This window comes from Rhopilema esculentum, chromosome 4 (assembly GCF_057945365.1).
Source record: "Rhopilema esculentum isolate cy_ngs chromosome 4, ASM5794536v1, whole genome shotgun sequence".
In the NCBI taxonomy this organism is placed as follows: domain Eukaryota; kingdom Metazoa; phylum Cnidaria; class Scyphozoa; order Rhizostomeae; family Rhizostomatidae; genus Rhopilema; species Rhopilema esculentum.
The window spans coordinates 11,871,683-11,885,927 of record NC_142818.1 but is presented as its reverse complement, the minus strand read 5'-3'; the positions used below and the strand labels follow the sequence as shown (position 1 = coordinate 11,885,927).

General features: G+C 37.0%; 1 protein-coding gene across 1 annotated transcript in view; it reads left to right on the top strand.

The window, feature by feature from the left end:
• The window catches only part of LOC135690972 (uncharacterized), a 111,125-nt gene that overhangs the window by 16,879 nt on the left and 80,001 nt on the right, over window positions 1–14,245 (top strand). Inside the window, exons 2-7 of the mRNA XM_089116005.1 lie at window positions 8,292–8,337; window positions 10,707–10,788; window positions 11,416–11,516; window positions 11,765–11,967; window positions 13,133–13,151; window positions 13,453–13,548. Coding sequence (XP_088972131.1) covers window positions 8,292–8,337; window positions 10,707–10,788; window positions 11,416–11,516; window positions 11,765–11,967; window positions 13,133–13,151; window positions 13,453–13,548 — 547 coding nt within the window. The remainder of the gene's footprint in view (window positions 1–8,291; window positions 8,338–10,706; window positions 10,789–11,415; window positions 11,517–11,764; window positions 11,968–13,132; window positions 13,152–13,452; window positions 13,549–14,245) is intronic.

Below are 14,245 nucleotides of genomic sequence, written 5' to 3'. Positions count from 1 at the left end.
TAAAAAAAAAAAAAAAAAAAAATGTTTTGTTGTCGTGTAGACCTAGTTATCTTACTGTTAGAAAGTTTGGACTTGATAATTTGAACTTTAATTAACTTTATATTTTAGCCCCAGACACTAATCTGAAGAAAAGGGGAGATGTAATGTTTTGAATAAATTAACATATTATTATGACGTAACGGTACTTAGAGTTAGTTGTAGAGCACGAGGCGAGGGAGAAAACCGTGTTACATGTGAGCACATGATTAGGCCCTTTTTAACAACATAACAACCAACAAAATCAGCATCCCACCCTTCTGATTGAAAAACTCGCATTAAATTATTGCTATGCTCGAAAGAAAGAGATCTTGATGGCCAACTTCTTGCACTTAGTGTTTCGGCTCTGCAGTCATTGTAGACATCCACAGCCAATCTAAGAAGAAATTCCAAAGTTTCTTTCTTGTGTTTTTCAATCATCCTCACCCATTGATGATCTGTTGACATACTCCTCCATGTATCTTCGTGCTCCTTCAACCTTTTGGATTCATTGTGCGAAGGCGACTCTAAATGATCTATAACCCATTTCAGTTTTTCTTTCCATTCAATTCGTACTCCAGATGCCATAGGCAGGCGTCCATTGACAGAGAATTTTACAACCTGTTCCTCGTATTTCTTACACAACTCACATGTCATTACCTGGCGTCGCTTCTTGTTTTTCATTTCTGTATGAATTTTAAGACAGCACTCTGACAAAATTAACCAGCTTGAGTCAAGTTTCTTCCCTTTGTACCACATCGAATTCGCCTCACCTTCTTTGCTTTCAGGCTGCTTGATTTCGTTTTGTTTGTCATTTTGCTCATTCTTTTCTTTCAAACTGGAAGCAAATTTTTCTTCCCCAACGTGCACAACTTCAGAGGCTTCAATTGATTCCTTGGATATCGACGATGAGGGTTTCACAGTTTGTTGGGAAAACATTCCAACCAATGATTTCTGTCCTGGGGCCAATGCTGCTGCAACTAACGCTTTCTTCTTGTTTTCGTTTCTTTTATCGTTTCCACATTTCTGTTTTTGTTTCATTTTGCTCTTCGTTGCAATTGCGAAAATCAATTGCGAATGAATATTTCTAAACTTTTCCTTGACCTTGATATACATATATAGCGAATGTTCTGTCAATGATCACACATTTAAACAAAGAGCGTCAGAATGACGACATAGGTTCGATTGAGACAAAGGAATTACACAAGGGGGTGAATGAAAGCCGACATCCGCAACATCTGTTTTACTTTCACACGAGAGGACAGAAAACCTGAACGGAAAAAGAACAGAACAACAAAGGGGAGGAGGGGCCTGATGTTATAAACAATACCAAATAAAACACCAAAGGCATTTGGGAGTAAAAACAAATTCTGTTTGTTTTCGTAAAGGCGGTTCTTTTATTATCTTTCAATTTTGGAAACCGTTCACATCTTGAGTTTAGTTTATAAATTCAATAAACTTGAATTAAAAGTTGATTTTCAAAAAATAAATATGTAGGTAAGTGAGAGATGAAAATGCCCCAACTACTGGGGAAATTCTGTGATTTTGGTGTTCACTACTGGGGAAAGCATTGGGCCTACTGGGGAACGTTCCCCAGTAGTCACACTGTTAAAAAATGCTCTGATACCAACTGAAAAGTCATTGAAACTCAGCCGACTCACAGGAGCGGTTGGGCTCTCTGAGGAAAGAAACCCTATGGCAGGTCATGCTCTCCAGAATGAGCATGACTAATCACAAGGGACCAAGGTAGGGAAGGGTAGTGAAATAATAAGAATCAACTGGACGAATGGAGTTTTGAGGGTACTTTTTCAATAAAGAAAAGTTTTAATCATTATAATAAATGTCTTTAGCTCTGAAAATTTTTAGTCATGCTCAGCATGACCAGCATGACCGCTAGCTTCGCCACTGCATATGATGCAAAAATAGATATGTTACTTAACAAATGTTCAAAGAAGAAACAGAATGATTCTTCTCGACAAGCAGCTGGTAAGCCTACCACTACTAATACACTTTTCTCAATGATTTCACCTCATGAAGGAAGTTTTGAAAATGAACAAGGACACAGCCAGTATCCTGTTGGGGGGTTTGAAAGACAATATCCAATTTACCAACCTTTGGGGCAACCTTTTAACCCCCATATGCAAAATTATTTCCCACAACCTCCTTGGCAACCACAGTATCCACCAAGAATGGGAAGAATAAATGCAGGGGAAAATTTGAGTAGTAAATTAAGGTTGCCAAAACTTGAATTGAAGTCATTTGATGGGAATATGATGAATTGGATGGAATTCTGGGAGTCTATTGAAAGGAATATTCATTTGAATTCTTCATTGTGTGATGTTTACAAGATGTCTTACCTTAAGGCTTCTGTTAAGGGTATTGCTTGTCATGCAATTGCGGGTTTGCAAACTACTGGGGACAATTATGCGCCTGCTGTTGACATTTTAAAAGATAAATATGGTAAAGCTGATGTATTGAAGGGTTCTCACATGTCTGTATTAAAAGCTGTTGTTGCTGTAACTTATTCTAAAAATTTAGATGGATTAAGAAAGTCGTATGAACATGTTAATATGCATGCAAAAGCATTATCGGTATTAGGTACCTCTGAAGAACAGTATTCTTTAGTTATTGTACCAGATTTAATGAAGAAGATACCAAGAGATGTTGAACTTTCCATCAAACTCATGTCTGTAGACCATGAGTGAATTTTTGAACAAGCTAAGAGAGGAACTCCAAAATGCCCAACTTCTTTAAAAGGGCACTTTGTTGCCCCCGTGCTGCGCCAGAACCACTAGGGCAACGGGGGCAGCTGTCCCGCTGCCCCCGTGGCCCGGCGTCCTTCGGGAGGGCAAATAACTTCACGAAAATCCCGCACGCTTTTGGGAAATATCCTTTTATTTTCGAGAATTATCTCTCAAAAATATCCTTTTGTTCTGCAAAAACTTGTACGCTTGTTGGGAAGTGATACACCCTTCGGTGTTCATTCTTTTCATTCATTCAGTTCATTCATTCATTTTTAAATTCCACTACATGCAAACACTCTCTAAATTAAAAACTTACAATAATAAATATCTACATATAAATTTATAAGACAAAACACACATAAAGGGATAAAGATACATGACACCAGAGGATTTGTATGAATAGGAATTCTTAAGGAGGAATTCTCTCAATAACTAACCTAGTCGAGGATAGAGCACCCCCTCTTTTCAGATAAATTGTAAGAAACTCTGGGCAAATATTCACTATCAATAATCTGATTCAATAGTTATGCCCAAACACGATTTATTAAAACTAACTTGATCCTATGCTAAATTGATCCTATGTTTAAGTCATACCCAACAATAGAAGAGCGCCTTCGGAGGGCACCATATTCTTGCGTGGAACCTTACGGCTCAAAAGGCGACCAATATTGAGCTATACACCAATTCGATTTATGGCCTCGTTTTGGACATTTCTCCAAATCTATTCATACGATTTCTTAAGCTCAGATTTGGTTTTATCACCATTATTTTGGGCCGGATATAATTTTTCATGTTGTTTTTTGAAATCTTGTAAATCTTGTAAATCTATGAGTTAACGTGAGTTCATGTGTGGAAGAGGAATGTGCTACCATTTACCCTGAGGTTCTTACACAACGCACTTGCACTGAGCGTTACTCTAGATGATGAAAACCGTTTTCTTTACTCAAAAAGAAAATCAATTGTGAAATAAGAGAAACATGTTCACATTCAAAGTTCCTGTTCCAAGTGGTTGTATTCACCAAACGCATATCTCAAGTTTACATAGAGCATGAGTTAATTTTCAATTTAACTCAGAATTATCTCTCGTTAACTTAAAGTGGAAACCAGTGGGATTTGACAGCAAAAATTATTCCGGGTGAAACTTTACCCCCCCCCCCAGTTGCTAATGACGGTCAAATCCCTTATTAAAATTGTTATCCTTATGTCGTCAAAAAATCCACATCGTGAGCAATAACATAACGAAATCATTGCTCTCAATCCAAGTCCAAGGTCAAAAGCTTTGTATAAAAGATTTTAAAGAATTTTTCACATTGAGACCGTAAGTCGAATTAGTGTATTTTTACATTATCAGAATAGGACACACCTGAACACACCATAGATATGTTTGCAAAATTCTATCTCTGGAAATCGATAGTCGGCATGGCAAGTCTAACCGCTATTTACGCCACTGATAGGGAAAATAATAGGCATGGAATTTTCCACTACAGTCTAAGGATCTAGGTAACCAAAACTTTTAATGCTTAGAATGAAAGTATATATATAAGGGATCAAGATTCCGAGTTGGGACATTTTGGAAAATTGGTTATTGTCACATGACAGTGACGTAATTGACCGAGCGACAAATCACGGTCCGACAAAAAGTAAACTTTTCGAATTTTAAATCTAAATAAATGTTTGGATTGTTCTTACAAAGTTATTCCGACTTTATCAAAGAACCATAGCCCTAAAACGTACGGTTTCAAAGTTATAGGCGTTTAAAGTTGCAGTTAATCAGGGGGTAACGTCGTATAATTCTAATGGTATGTTTGTCTGTCTCAGATGAACTGACAAAAGTGAGCCAAAAATGAATAACAAGCGTGATTTTTGCTTCTATTACAGTTATCTTAAAGCACACTTTTTGCTACAAATCGTGGGCTTTACATGATTGAGCTTCTTTCATTTGATTCTGCCCCCCTATTTCTTTGAATTTCAAATTTCCTTGTTGGTTTAATGTTATTTAATTTGAAGAATTTACAGAAAATGTACGATTTTCATTCTTTAGTGGTTTTGACTATTCCCTGAGTTGCAAGAATCACACTTGCCCCACCTACGGGTATCACTAAGATCCGTAATAGAAACAAACTATGTAAAAACATACCTGACCAATAAAAAATGGTCTAAGGTAGCCACTCGTCAAAAAAGTCCTCGCTAGACATAAAATCAGATACTTCCCATTCACTTTCGTCACTTGAATTTTCCCGTCCCTTGCCATTCATGGGGACTTGGTAACTGGGTTATTTAAAAGAGCAACCAAAGACACCGACGGACCATTCCGCAGTGGATTTAGTACCGACATCGACACCGTAAACACGTGGGTAAATACGACACATATTCCTACTATACTCTCTCATTTCCAGACATAGGAGAACTAGCCAGTCAGTAAGGCACAGATTATTGCTTTCCCAAAATGTGATATTGCAGGTCGCCAAAGATCTTTTCAACACTCCTGGTTTCAAATATTACAATGGATTCATCACGATGAGCACAAAGATCTTGCCTATTGCCAAACCTGTGTAACTGCCTGCAAAGAAGGAAAACTTGATGCTCCTTATTCAGAACTCGCCTTCATAAAGACTGGTTTCAAGAGCTTGAAAGTGGCTTTAGAAAAGTTCGAAAGTCATGAAACAAGTGCATGTCACCGGGATGCTACCCAAGTCATTCTCGTGCTTCCAAATGAGAAAACTAATATTGCAGAACAGTTAATTGGAGAACAATTAGAAAGATCATTGACTGCTGAGAAGCAAAAGAATCGCAGATTTTTTTTTAAGAGAGTGACCACATTAAGAATGATGGGCAGACAAGGATTGCCTCTTCAAGTATTGATTGAAGAATCAAATTTCTATCAGATCATAAAATTAATAGGTTAAGATGATCTAGAAATAAAGGAAAACATGACCAAAACTAGAAACAACTATGCCAGTTATCGGATCCAAAATGAAATTCTTTAAATTATGGCTTTACAGATTCAGAGAGCGATGACTTCTCGTCTTCACGACGCAAAATTTATAACTATAATGATGGATGAAACTGTTGTGTATAGTTGCGCTGCGGTGCCGCTTATTGGCTAACAAAAAAGCTGCGGTATCGCTTATTGACTAACAAAAGGAATATCGCCTTGATTATTTCATTGTGTTCAATAAATAGCTATAAGAAAAGAACCTTATGTATACTTTTGTTACGTGTTTTTCAGGTGTTTAGAACGTTGTTTTTTTGTCTTGATGTTGATCAGTTTTTATGTTGGAGGCTACTATTAAATTGTGTCCACTGCTACCCACTGTTTTACTGTGATCTCGACTTAAATCCAAAACGGATTACTGGACTATTTAAACACTTCCTCAAAAAACAACAGAAATAACTGATAGGAGCAATGTGTTTTTTGCATGAGGTATGTTAATGACGAATTGGAGGTAAATGAGGATTTTGCTCGATTGCATCAAATTGAATCAACAAAATCTGACGCTCTTGTAAATGTTATTGAAGAGCCGTTTGAACTTACCCTTCCGTAACGTACATGGCCAATGCTATGATGGTGCTTCCACTTTAAGTGGTGCGAAAAATGGGGTAGCAAACAAATGCGAGACAAAGAGGAACGGGCGTTGTCGTAAAATATCCTAATCAATACATTTGGAGTATATCTTTACGATAGAGAAAAACATTTGTGCGAGTGCAAGCTAGATCGATCAACAAAAAACTATCCACTATCACAAAAAAACGTGGTCTCTAATCAAAACGAGGTTATAACAAAATGGAGTCAGGGGGTCTAAGCTATAATTCAGTACAACTGGTTATATGCATATATAATTCCTAGCTCAGTGATTTGATCTATGTTCTGACAACAGTGTCAGATTAACAGCTTGAATATGATTCTGTAGTTGGGAATGTCGTCATTAGCATAAATTTCGTGCTATGATCATCATTATTACGTTTGCTAATTTTCACACGTTGATGCAATAACATAGTAAAACCAAGTTATAACGTACTCGGTAATAACGTACTTAATCCGCTGGTCCCTTCAAGTATGTTATAACCGGATTATTCTGTATTGTTAACTTCCCAATTAAAACGTATCAATCCGTAACACAGTATATAGTATTGCAGAGTAAGAAAGAAGATTGAAATAAGAAGGGCGTTTTTAGTTGAGATTGAGTAGAGTTGTTTTTTAGAGTTGGACAGATTGGATAGATTTCTGATAGCTTACAGATCGAAGTTTACCAATTAATATGCGTGTTGGTTCTTAATCAACCCCATCTAGGGTAATTCTTCCGTACTACGTTACACATGGATCGGTAAAAACACAACAACTCAAAATGTTTGCTTTTTTCAAAGGCTTTTTAATTCAAAAACTCATATATCAAATACAAACGAAGTGCTCCAACACCCGATCTCCGTTTACTTCCGCATTAATTTGTACCAATTTATTAAAACGTCACTCACGTTCATTGGCTTTTTACAACACTCTTCCCCTACCACCCACAAATTTAAAATTTTAGGTTTAATAATTAGATTTTAAAGGGCCTCTCCAGCCAAAAAAAAATTTTTTTTATTGAGTAAAAAGTTAGCATCTGGTGCGTGTATTATGGCAAAGTCATTGTTTTTGCAAAATTCCAATTAGTTTCGAAGTTTAAAGGCTTTAAAGTTGCACCTTTCCAAGAAAAAAACGACAAAAGCCGAATCAGTTTTGTGACATTCTGACGTCACAATGTGCGGCTCTAGTTCGCCATGAATTTCGTATATCTTCCACCGAAACGTTAAGGATTCATGGTCACGCGTTGATAACTGCATCTAAATCTACAGCAGGAGCTTTTTAGGATCGAAAATTATTAAATATTTACTATCATTCTAAGTCTGCGGGTCCATGCTGTGTCACGACTTTGTTTTGATCACCTGTATAGGCCCACAAAGCTATGGCTTCCTGTTCCAGCTCTTCCCTCGCGTATAATTAATCGAAATTGACACTTCAGTTGTTTTCCAGAAACGATGAACAACTAAAGGCTTGGTGTCTGAAATGCTCAAGCTAAAAGCCGGTGGAACAGAACTGGCTACAGATGGAGAGTACCATCACTTGCAGTGTTCATTTGCGAATCGCCGTCATTCGATTCGGTTTAAGACGAGACTAACGAAATGCACAGTGACGTCAAAATTGCGTCACAGTGTCACCAAACCGAAAAATTTTTGTCGGTTAATTAAATTAAATTATCGAAATGCAAGAGCTTATATCTCACAAACTGTAAAAAATATCGAAAAACAAATAACGAATTCGTGATCAGCAGGTTTAACTCCTTTAGATTAGCCAATAAAATGCAAGTGCAAAATTTGGCTAGAGAGGCCCTTTAAGTATGAGTGTAAATATAGAATGCATTTGAAATATAAAATGAAAATTCAAACCTAAAAGTTTAAATTTGATTAGATGGCCATATTTTGGAAAATTTAATATGGTTTTTAGGAACTTCTTTTGCTTTGTTGTTCTCTAATGAATTCTTTTTTCTATTGCAGAACCAAAATAATGACTATTATCGAAGACACTATCAGTGCCCTCAAGGTAAATACTATTCAATTTAAATCAACGAATATTCATTTGTGAAAATACAACAGAAAGTACTTAAAGGGAATCTGCAATGACGTCATATAAGCTAGGCTCTAGAGGTATTCCTTCAACTTTTTTCAAAAAATGAGAAAATTATTTATGCTTTAAAGTATAAAAAGTTGTATCAAGAACACGAGACAGCGCAATGGTTTAGCTTTGTTTGTCAGCTCGTAAATTTCAATCAATTGAGCTTTTTTGAACAACTTTGCTTCATTCGTGTGTCTTCAAAGAAAGTAGTGAAAACTTTTCAACATCTCATGTACTCTGAGAACTGTCTTCAGTTCCTACTTTCATGAATGTCTCCGATTTCTTAAAAGTCGTTACCATCTATTCTGTCTAGATACTTAGAATTCATTTCACGATGCTCAATTTCTCATGGATTCTATGCCAAGTAAATTATTTTAGTGAAAAAAAAAGCTGTTATATTTACCTGTAGTTTGTAAAGCTCAAAACCAATTGGTCTTTGTGCTATTAAAATGTTTGAAATCTTTACATGGAACATTTTATACGTCATGCCACACTCTGCTTTATCTGAAAAAGTGCGGTTCGGTTTTAGTACGAAAACTGGCACGACTTGATTTTATACTGTGGTGCTGAAGTTGAGCCGTTTTTCTGTCAAATCTTCACCAGCGCATGCGCAACAGATCAACCAACCACAAAGAATATTCACGGAGTCCGGTTGTCAAACCTTTGCTTAAAATGTCCGGAGAATACTTACCACCTGATTAACTGACTAACTGAGAATAAACTCTCAATTCTTTATAAAAATGCGAGATTAAGAATTTCCGGATTGTTCGTCAGCGTTCCGTCAGCGCTCGTCAGTATATCTTATAGAATCCAGGGTCATAGCCACACTTTGCCAACCCTGGAAAAAGAGAAAACCAGCTGTTTGCCACCCGGAAAATTTTGTCTCCAAATTTTTTTAATGGGGTTGGTTGTCGTTTTCATTGCACTGTCAAGACAATTGGAGTCAATACTGGCCGATAGAAAATTGCCTATTGGGGCTTTTACTACCGACTGTAGGACTCGCTGAAGGACTTGCTGCAAAAGATCAAGTGCCACTTGGGCGCTTCTCAGAAAAAATTCAGAATCGTCTGCCTGCAACACGGTGGCCAGGGGATTTCAAAGTCACAAACTATGCCGTAACAGTTTGAGAACAATAGTGTAGCGTAAAGAGACGCACGTTAAATCAGTAGTTGTCAAAGTAACGCTGGGAAAAAGAACAGGAATCATTCACAAAAGATGAGAAAAGTCTTGATGCTAACGGTGAACCTCAAGGCAATCCATAAGCAATTAATTTTATCTCGGATTTAACTCCATTCAACTCTACGTGTAGTTTCTTATTTTCTAGGTAGCTCTGGATCATCTGATATAATTTGCCACTGAATCCTGCTGCGATCAATTTCTGTTCAAGTATGACGTGGACTACACAACCAAACGCCTTCCTAAAGTCAATGTCTTGTCATGTAAATTTGTTTCTCCATACCATCGCATATCAATGACTCATTTACCTTGCTTGGAATGGATAGCATTATCAGAGGCCGATAGTTTCCTCTCTCTGCTCTTTCGCCTTGTTTGTGCGCTGGTTTAGTTTTCCAATTTTCCACTGACTTAAATACTTTTCTTCAAAATATCCCATGTGACATATAATTGCTATTGGAAAACTCAGCTCAACAAATGCTATTCTTAGTTGTTTGGTTGTTATTCTTTCTAGTCCACATGCTTTCTCAGCTTCTTGTCAACAGCATTCTCAGTTATATCAATATGTTCAGTTGTCGGAGTAACTCTATGTATATACTCATTCGGTGATTGTTCTGTTTCATTGCGATTCTTTGCCAGTTTTTTACCAATATTTGTAAAAAATTCATTCATAAAGCCTGCAACTTCATTGTCATCAAACATAAGTTTTCCCTCTTTATTTTTTAGGAGCCCAGTAACTCTCTTTTCCCCATATTTTTTTGTTACTCCCAGTAACTCCCCAGTTTTAATTGCATTTCAAAAATTGATTGTATGCATTCTTAGGATAAAGACATGACTAAATGAATATCTCCTTTTCTTTTTTTCCAAAGTTCTAGCCTTTCGACTGTCAACATTGAAACATTGCAAATATCAGCATATCTATCAAGTTAGCTGTTTGTTAGAAAACATATTTTCTGTTGATTGATTGCACAATCTCACTATTACAATGGCTTTTAATGCAATGTATCATATGGGTTGGGAAAAAGTACTCTTTCTCTCAAGGTCAAAACAAGCAGGGTCTTAGAAAGCTTCCAATCTAATGAACCAATGCACGTTTGATGATTTTGTCATTTTCAATTTTTAAGGATGGGTTCAGAGATGCAACCGATGCTACTTATATGTCAACCAGCCAATGCAATGGCTGGGCGCCCAATATTACTGCAGAAGGTATTGAAGTCGTCGCGTTATTTCTTTTTTATCGAACTTTGTTCGTTTTTATGTGTCCAAGGAATCGGTTTGACTTAGCATCTGCCCGATACTTCACAACAAAACTGTTTGACCATAAATTCCACTTATCGAGCGACTTATCAATTCGATAAGACACTAATTGCTGAAATGTTATGATACTAATTTTCTGAGAGAGACAAAAAAACTGCGGCCCTTTTGATGGTTAATGGATTTAGTTCCGTTTTAAAATTAATCTTGAACAAATGTTAAGAAAGTTATTGAGCATTGCTTATTTTCTCTTCTCAACAGCCATTCAAAATTGGTTTTTGTTGTAGACTAATGTTGAAACCAAGGTTTAATAATGTTAAAAAGTGATGCTTTTCCACAGACTTTTTATGAAGTTTTGAGAATACTTTATGGTAGCAGAGATATGCATTATTAAGTTTAGTCTACCTTTCTGGTTTGGTTTTATTCCAGAAAAGTATTGACAAAAAAATTTTGGTTTTATTGACAAAAAAGCTGTTAAAGGACTTTTTGCCCCGCCTAACCCCATCTCGACGCTCCTGCCCAAATCTCATTCACTCTCATTACCTGCTGGTTCAAAATTGCATAATTTTTCATTTTTAGTCTTGGGGGTGATTTGGTCACAATTCGTGACTGGGCAACCAACTACTTCATGTTCCGCATCGTGAGGTATTTCGATCGGAGGCGACGAACAATATGGATCGGTAAGATTCCTGGTTTCCGTTGTCTTAGTCTGTTTTTTTGGTAACTCTGCGAATCCACATCATTCCATTAGGATCTGCATTTTTATCTTAATTCAATAGATTTAGATATTTTTGCTTGTGTACATGTTTGAATTTTCCTTGTACAAAAAATTAACTAGGGTGTGAAGAAAGAAATATATACAGAAAATTATCAATTTCTATAATTTTCATATGTTGTATAGCATTAATTAGCTTGCATTTTTAACCAGGTGCTAACGATCGCAGAACCGAGGGTACATTCGAATGGTCTGATGGAACTAGAGCTAACAAATACAGTTTCCGGTGGTTTGCTCCGGGGGAGCCTGATGACGAATCTCTGGGCCAAGACTGCGTCGAACTGCAAACGCAGGGCAGACACAGATTCTCGTGGACTGACAAATTCTGTGGTGACGAGCAAACCTTTATCTGTCAGGTATGCCTTAGTTAAGGTTTGTGACACGACACACATTAAAAATAGGCCTCTTCATAAGCCTAGACAAGCTTCTAGTCATCTTGATGGGCTACCTATCATCATCAGACGATTTCACTGTATCTATTTGTTTGGTTGTATAGAAGAGGAGAAAGGAGTTCTGAAGATCTGAAGCATAAGTTATGGAGGCTCGGTTGTTCCATGATAGAAAAGTCAATTGTCCAATTTTGTCAGAGCCGTGTATTTGAAATATATCACTAAGGCGATTTGTTATGGAAAATTGCCCACATTCAGTGGTAACGTTACATCACCCTTTGGTTAGACAGCAACTTGTTTATTTAGCTAGAATAGCTGCAGTTGGGCATCATGCAAGTTTGCAGCATTGTTTTGTAATCAAAGAGGCTCCATTGCTCATATCTTTGGTGCAAAGATAATGCACACTCACCCTACTTTGTAACAAGGGTCGAAGAAATACACCAAAGCACCCAATTTAGACGATCATGTGATGTCAAGATTGCTTTAATTTTGCAAGTTGTCAAAACTAAAGTAGCTTCGGGTTTAAGGCTAAGAGAATTGACATGAATAGTTAATTGCAAGACGTATGATTTATTTTGCTCTAGACCAAACCACACACGCTCCGGGCTAAAATTGTGCCCCTTTCGGCCCGGGCAAACTAATCCACTTCAAGAGTTAGGTTCACCATTGCTTGATTTATTGAAAAATCCTTTATTAATGCAAACTTAGATCGGACAAAAATCTCAATTGGGTTTGCTCCTTATTAGGGACGTCTTTTGTAGCTATTACATTATGATATCTGCTATGTCTATGATGGTTTTTGTCAACATAGACCAAGGAACAACGATTTTAGAGTTGGGGGTGGGGGGGGGGGGGGGGTTAAATGAGCCCCTCCTGAGGCTTCTAGCAGCTCAAAAAGGCCGGTCTGGATAGGGTTAACGTAGATTCCTAGCTGTATTTGACTTGTATCTACCCCTGCTTGTGTTCCTTTTCTATTTCTATCCAGCGTCATTTATAATCTAACATTTGAAATGGTGTCAAACCGAAAAGCTGTCTCCAATTGTTGTATTTTACTCTACCCATGAACTTTTGACAATATTTTTGTTTATCGAAAAAGTTTTAACGACAGTTATTTCAGTCATTTCTTTCGTAGGTCAACGCTTGTTACAAAGGTATATTTTTGAATTATGTTTACTTTTTCTGTTTTTTCAAACTTTCATTTTAAAAGAACAATTGTCGAATTCTCTGTTCAGTCATTGTTTGATATGTGTTTGAACTTATTTGATATGGATATAAGATATGAGGGCCAGTAGGCCTATCAAAATTTTAAGCTATTGATCTTTTTAGACCGTTATACCTGTCACTGAACGCGAAAGCGAAACAAAATATTGCAGCTTGAAAACTAATCTCTCGTTAGTTGATTCTAATGTGAATTGTTTTAGGCCATTTCTCAAATAATGTAATTATTTGCAGGGCAATTTCGATGTGACAATGGAAAGTGTATTACAAAGTATGCAGTGTGCGACCGTGCCAATGATTGTGGGGACCGCTCAGATGAGAGAAATTGCAGTGCGTGCCTATTGTATTGCACCTCTTAATTCCTATAATTTATAAATAAAAAAATGTCAATTTGCATGGTCATCGTTGTTTTTGACTTTTGACAAGTATTTTAAACTTGGTGGATATATATCTTGTCACAATTTATGACTAAGAAAAGAGATGGTTTGAAAGAGTTGTTTGAATTGCCCTTAATTTTCCGTCGCCTGTGGAGGCCTTATTTATTAACATAGGCTTACCACGAAGTATCTGGCAAGAAACCCCATGTATTATTTTAACCCAAAAGGCAGGATTAAATAGACTTGACAGGTTTCAATGATAAGTTGAGTTGCCTCATTGCTCATTTGTATATCGAGCCCGTAGCCAGGCGTGTGGAGTAGGGGTGGCAAAATTTCCCGTGTTCAATGCAGGCGAAGTTTAAAGTGAAGCTTTTGTAGGGGTGGGGGGAGGGAGCGGTGGCTAGAGTTTGTGGAAATAATACTGAAAACACTGTCGGTTCTGATATCAAAAAATCATCTAAGTGCTTGTCAACAAAGGCCCTTCTTCGCTGAATGTTCCTGACCACTGATTATTTCATTGGGTATCTATTCTATAGAGTGTAGAATATTGTCCACACAATTTCTTGTTCACATAACTTGTGATTTTGAAATGCCCTGACCACTGTGTTGCAGGCAGTTGTTTCAGCAATTTTCTGAGAAGCACCCAAGTA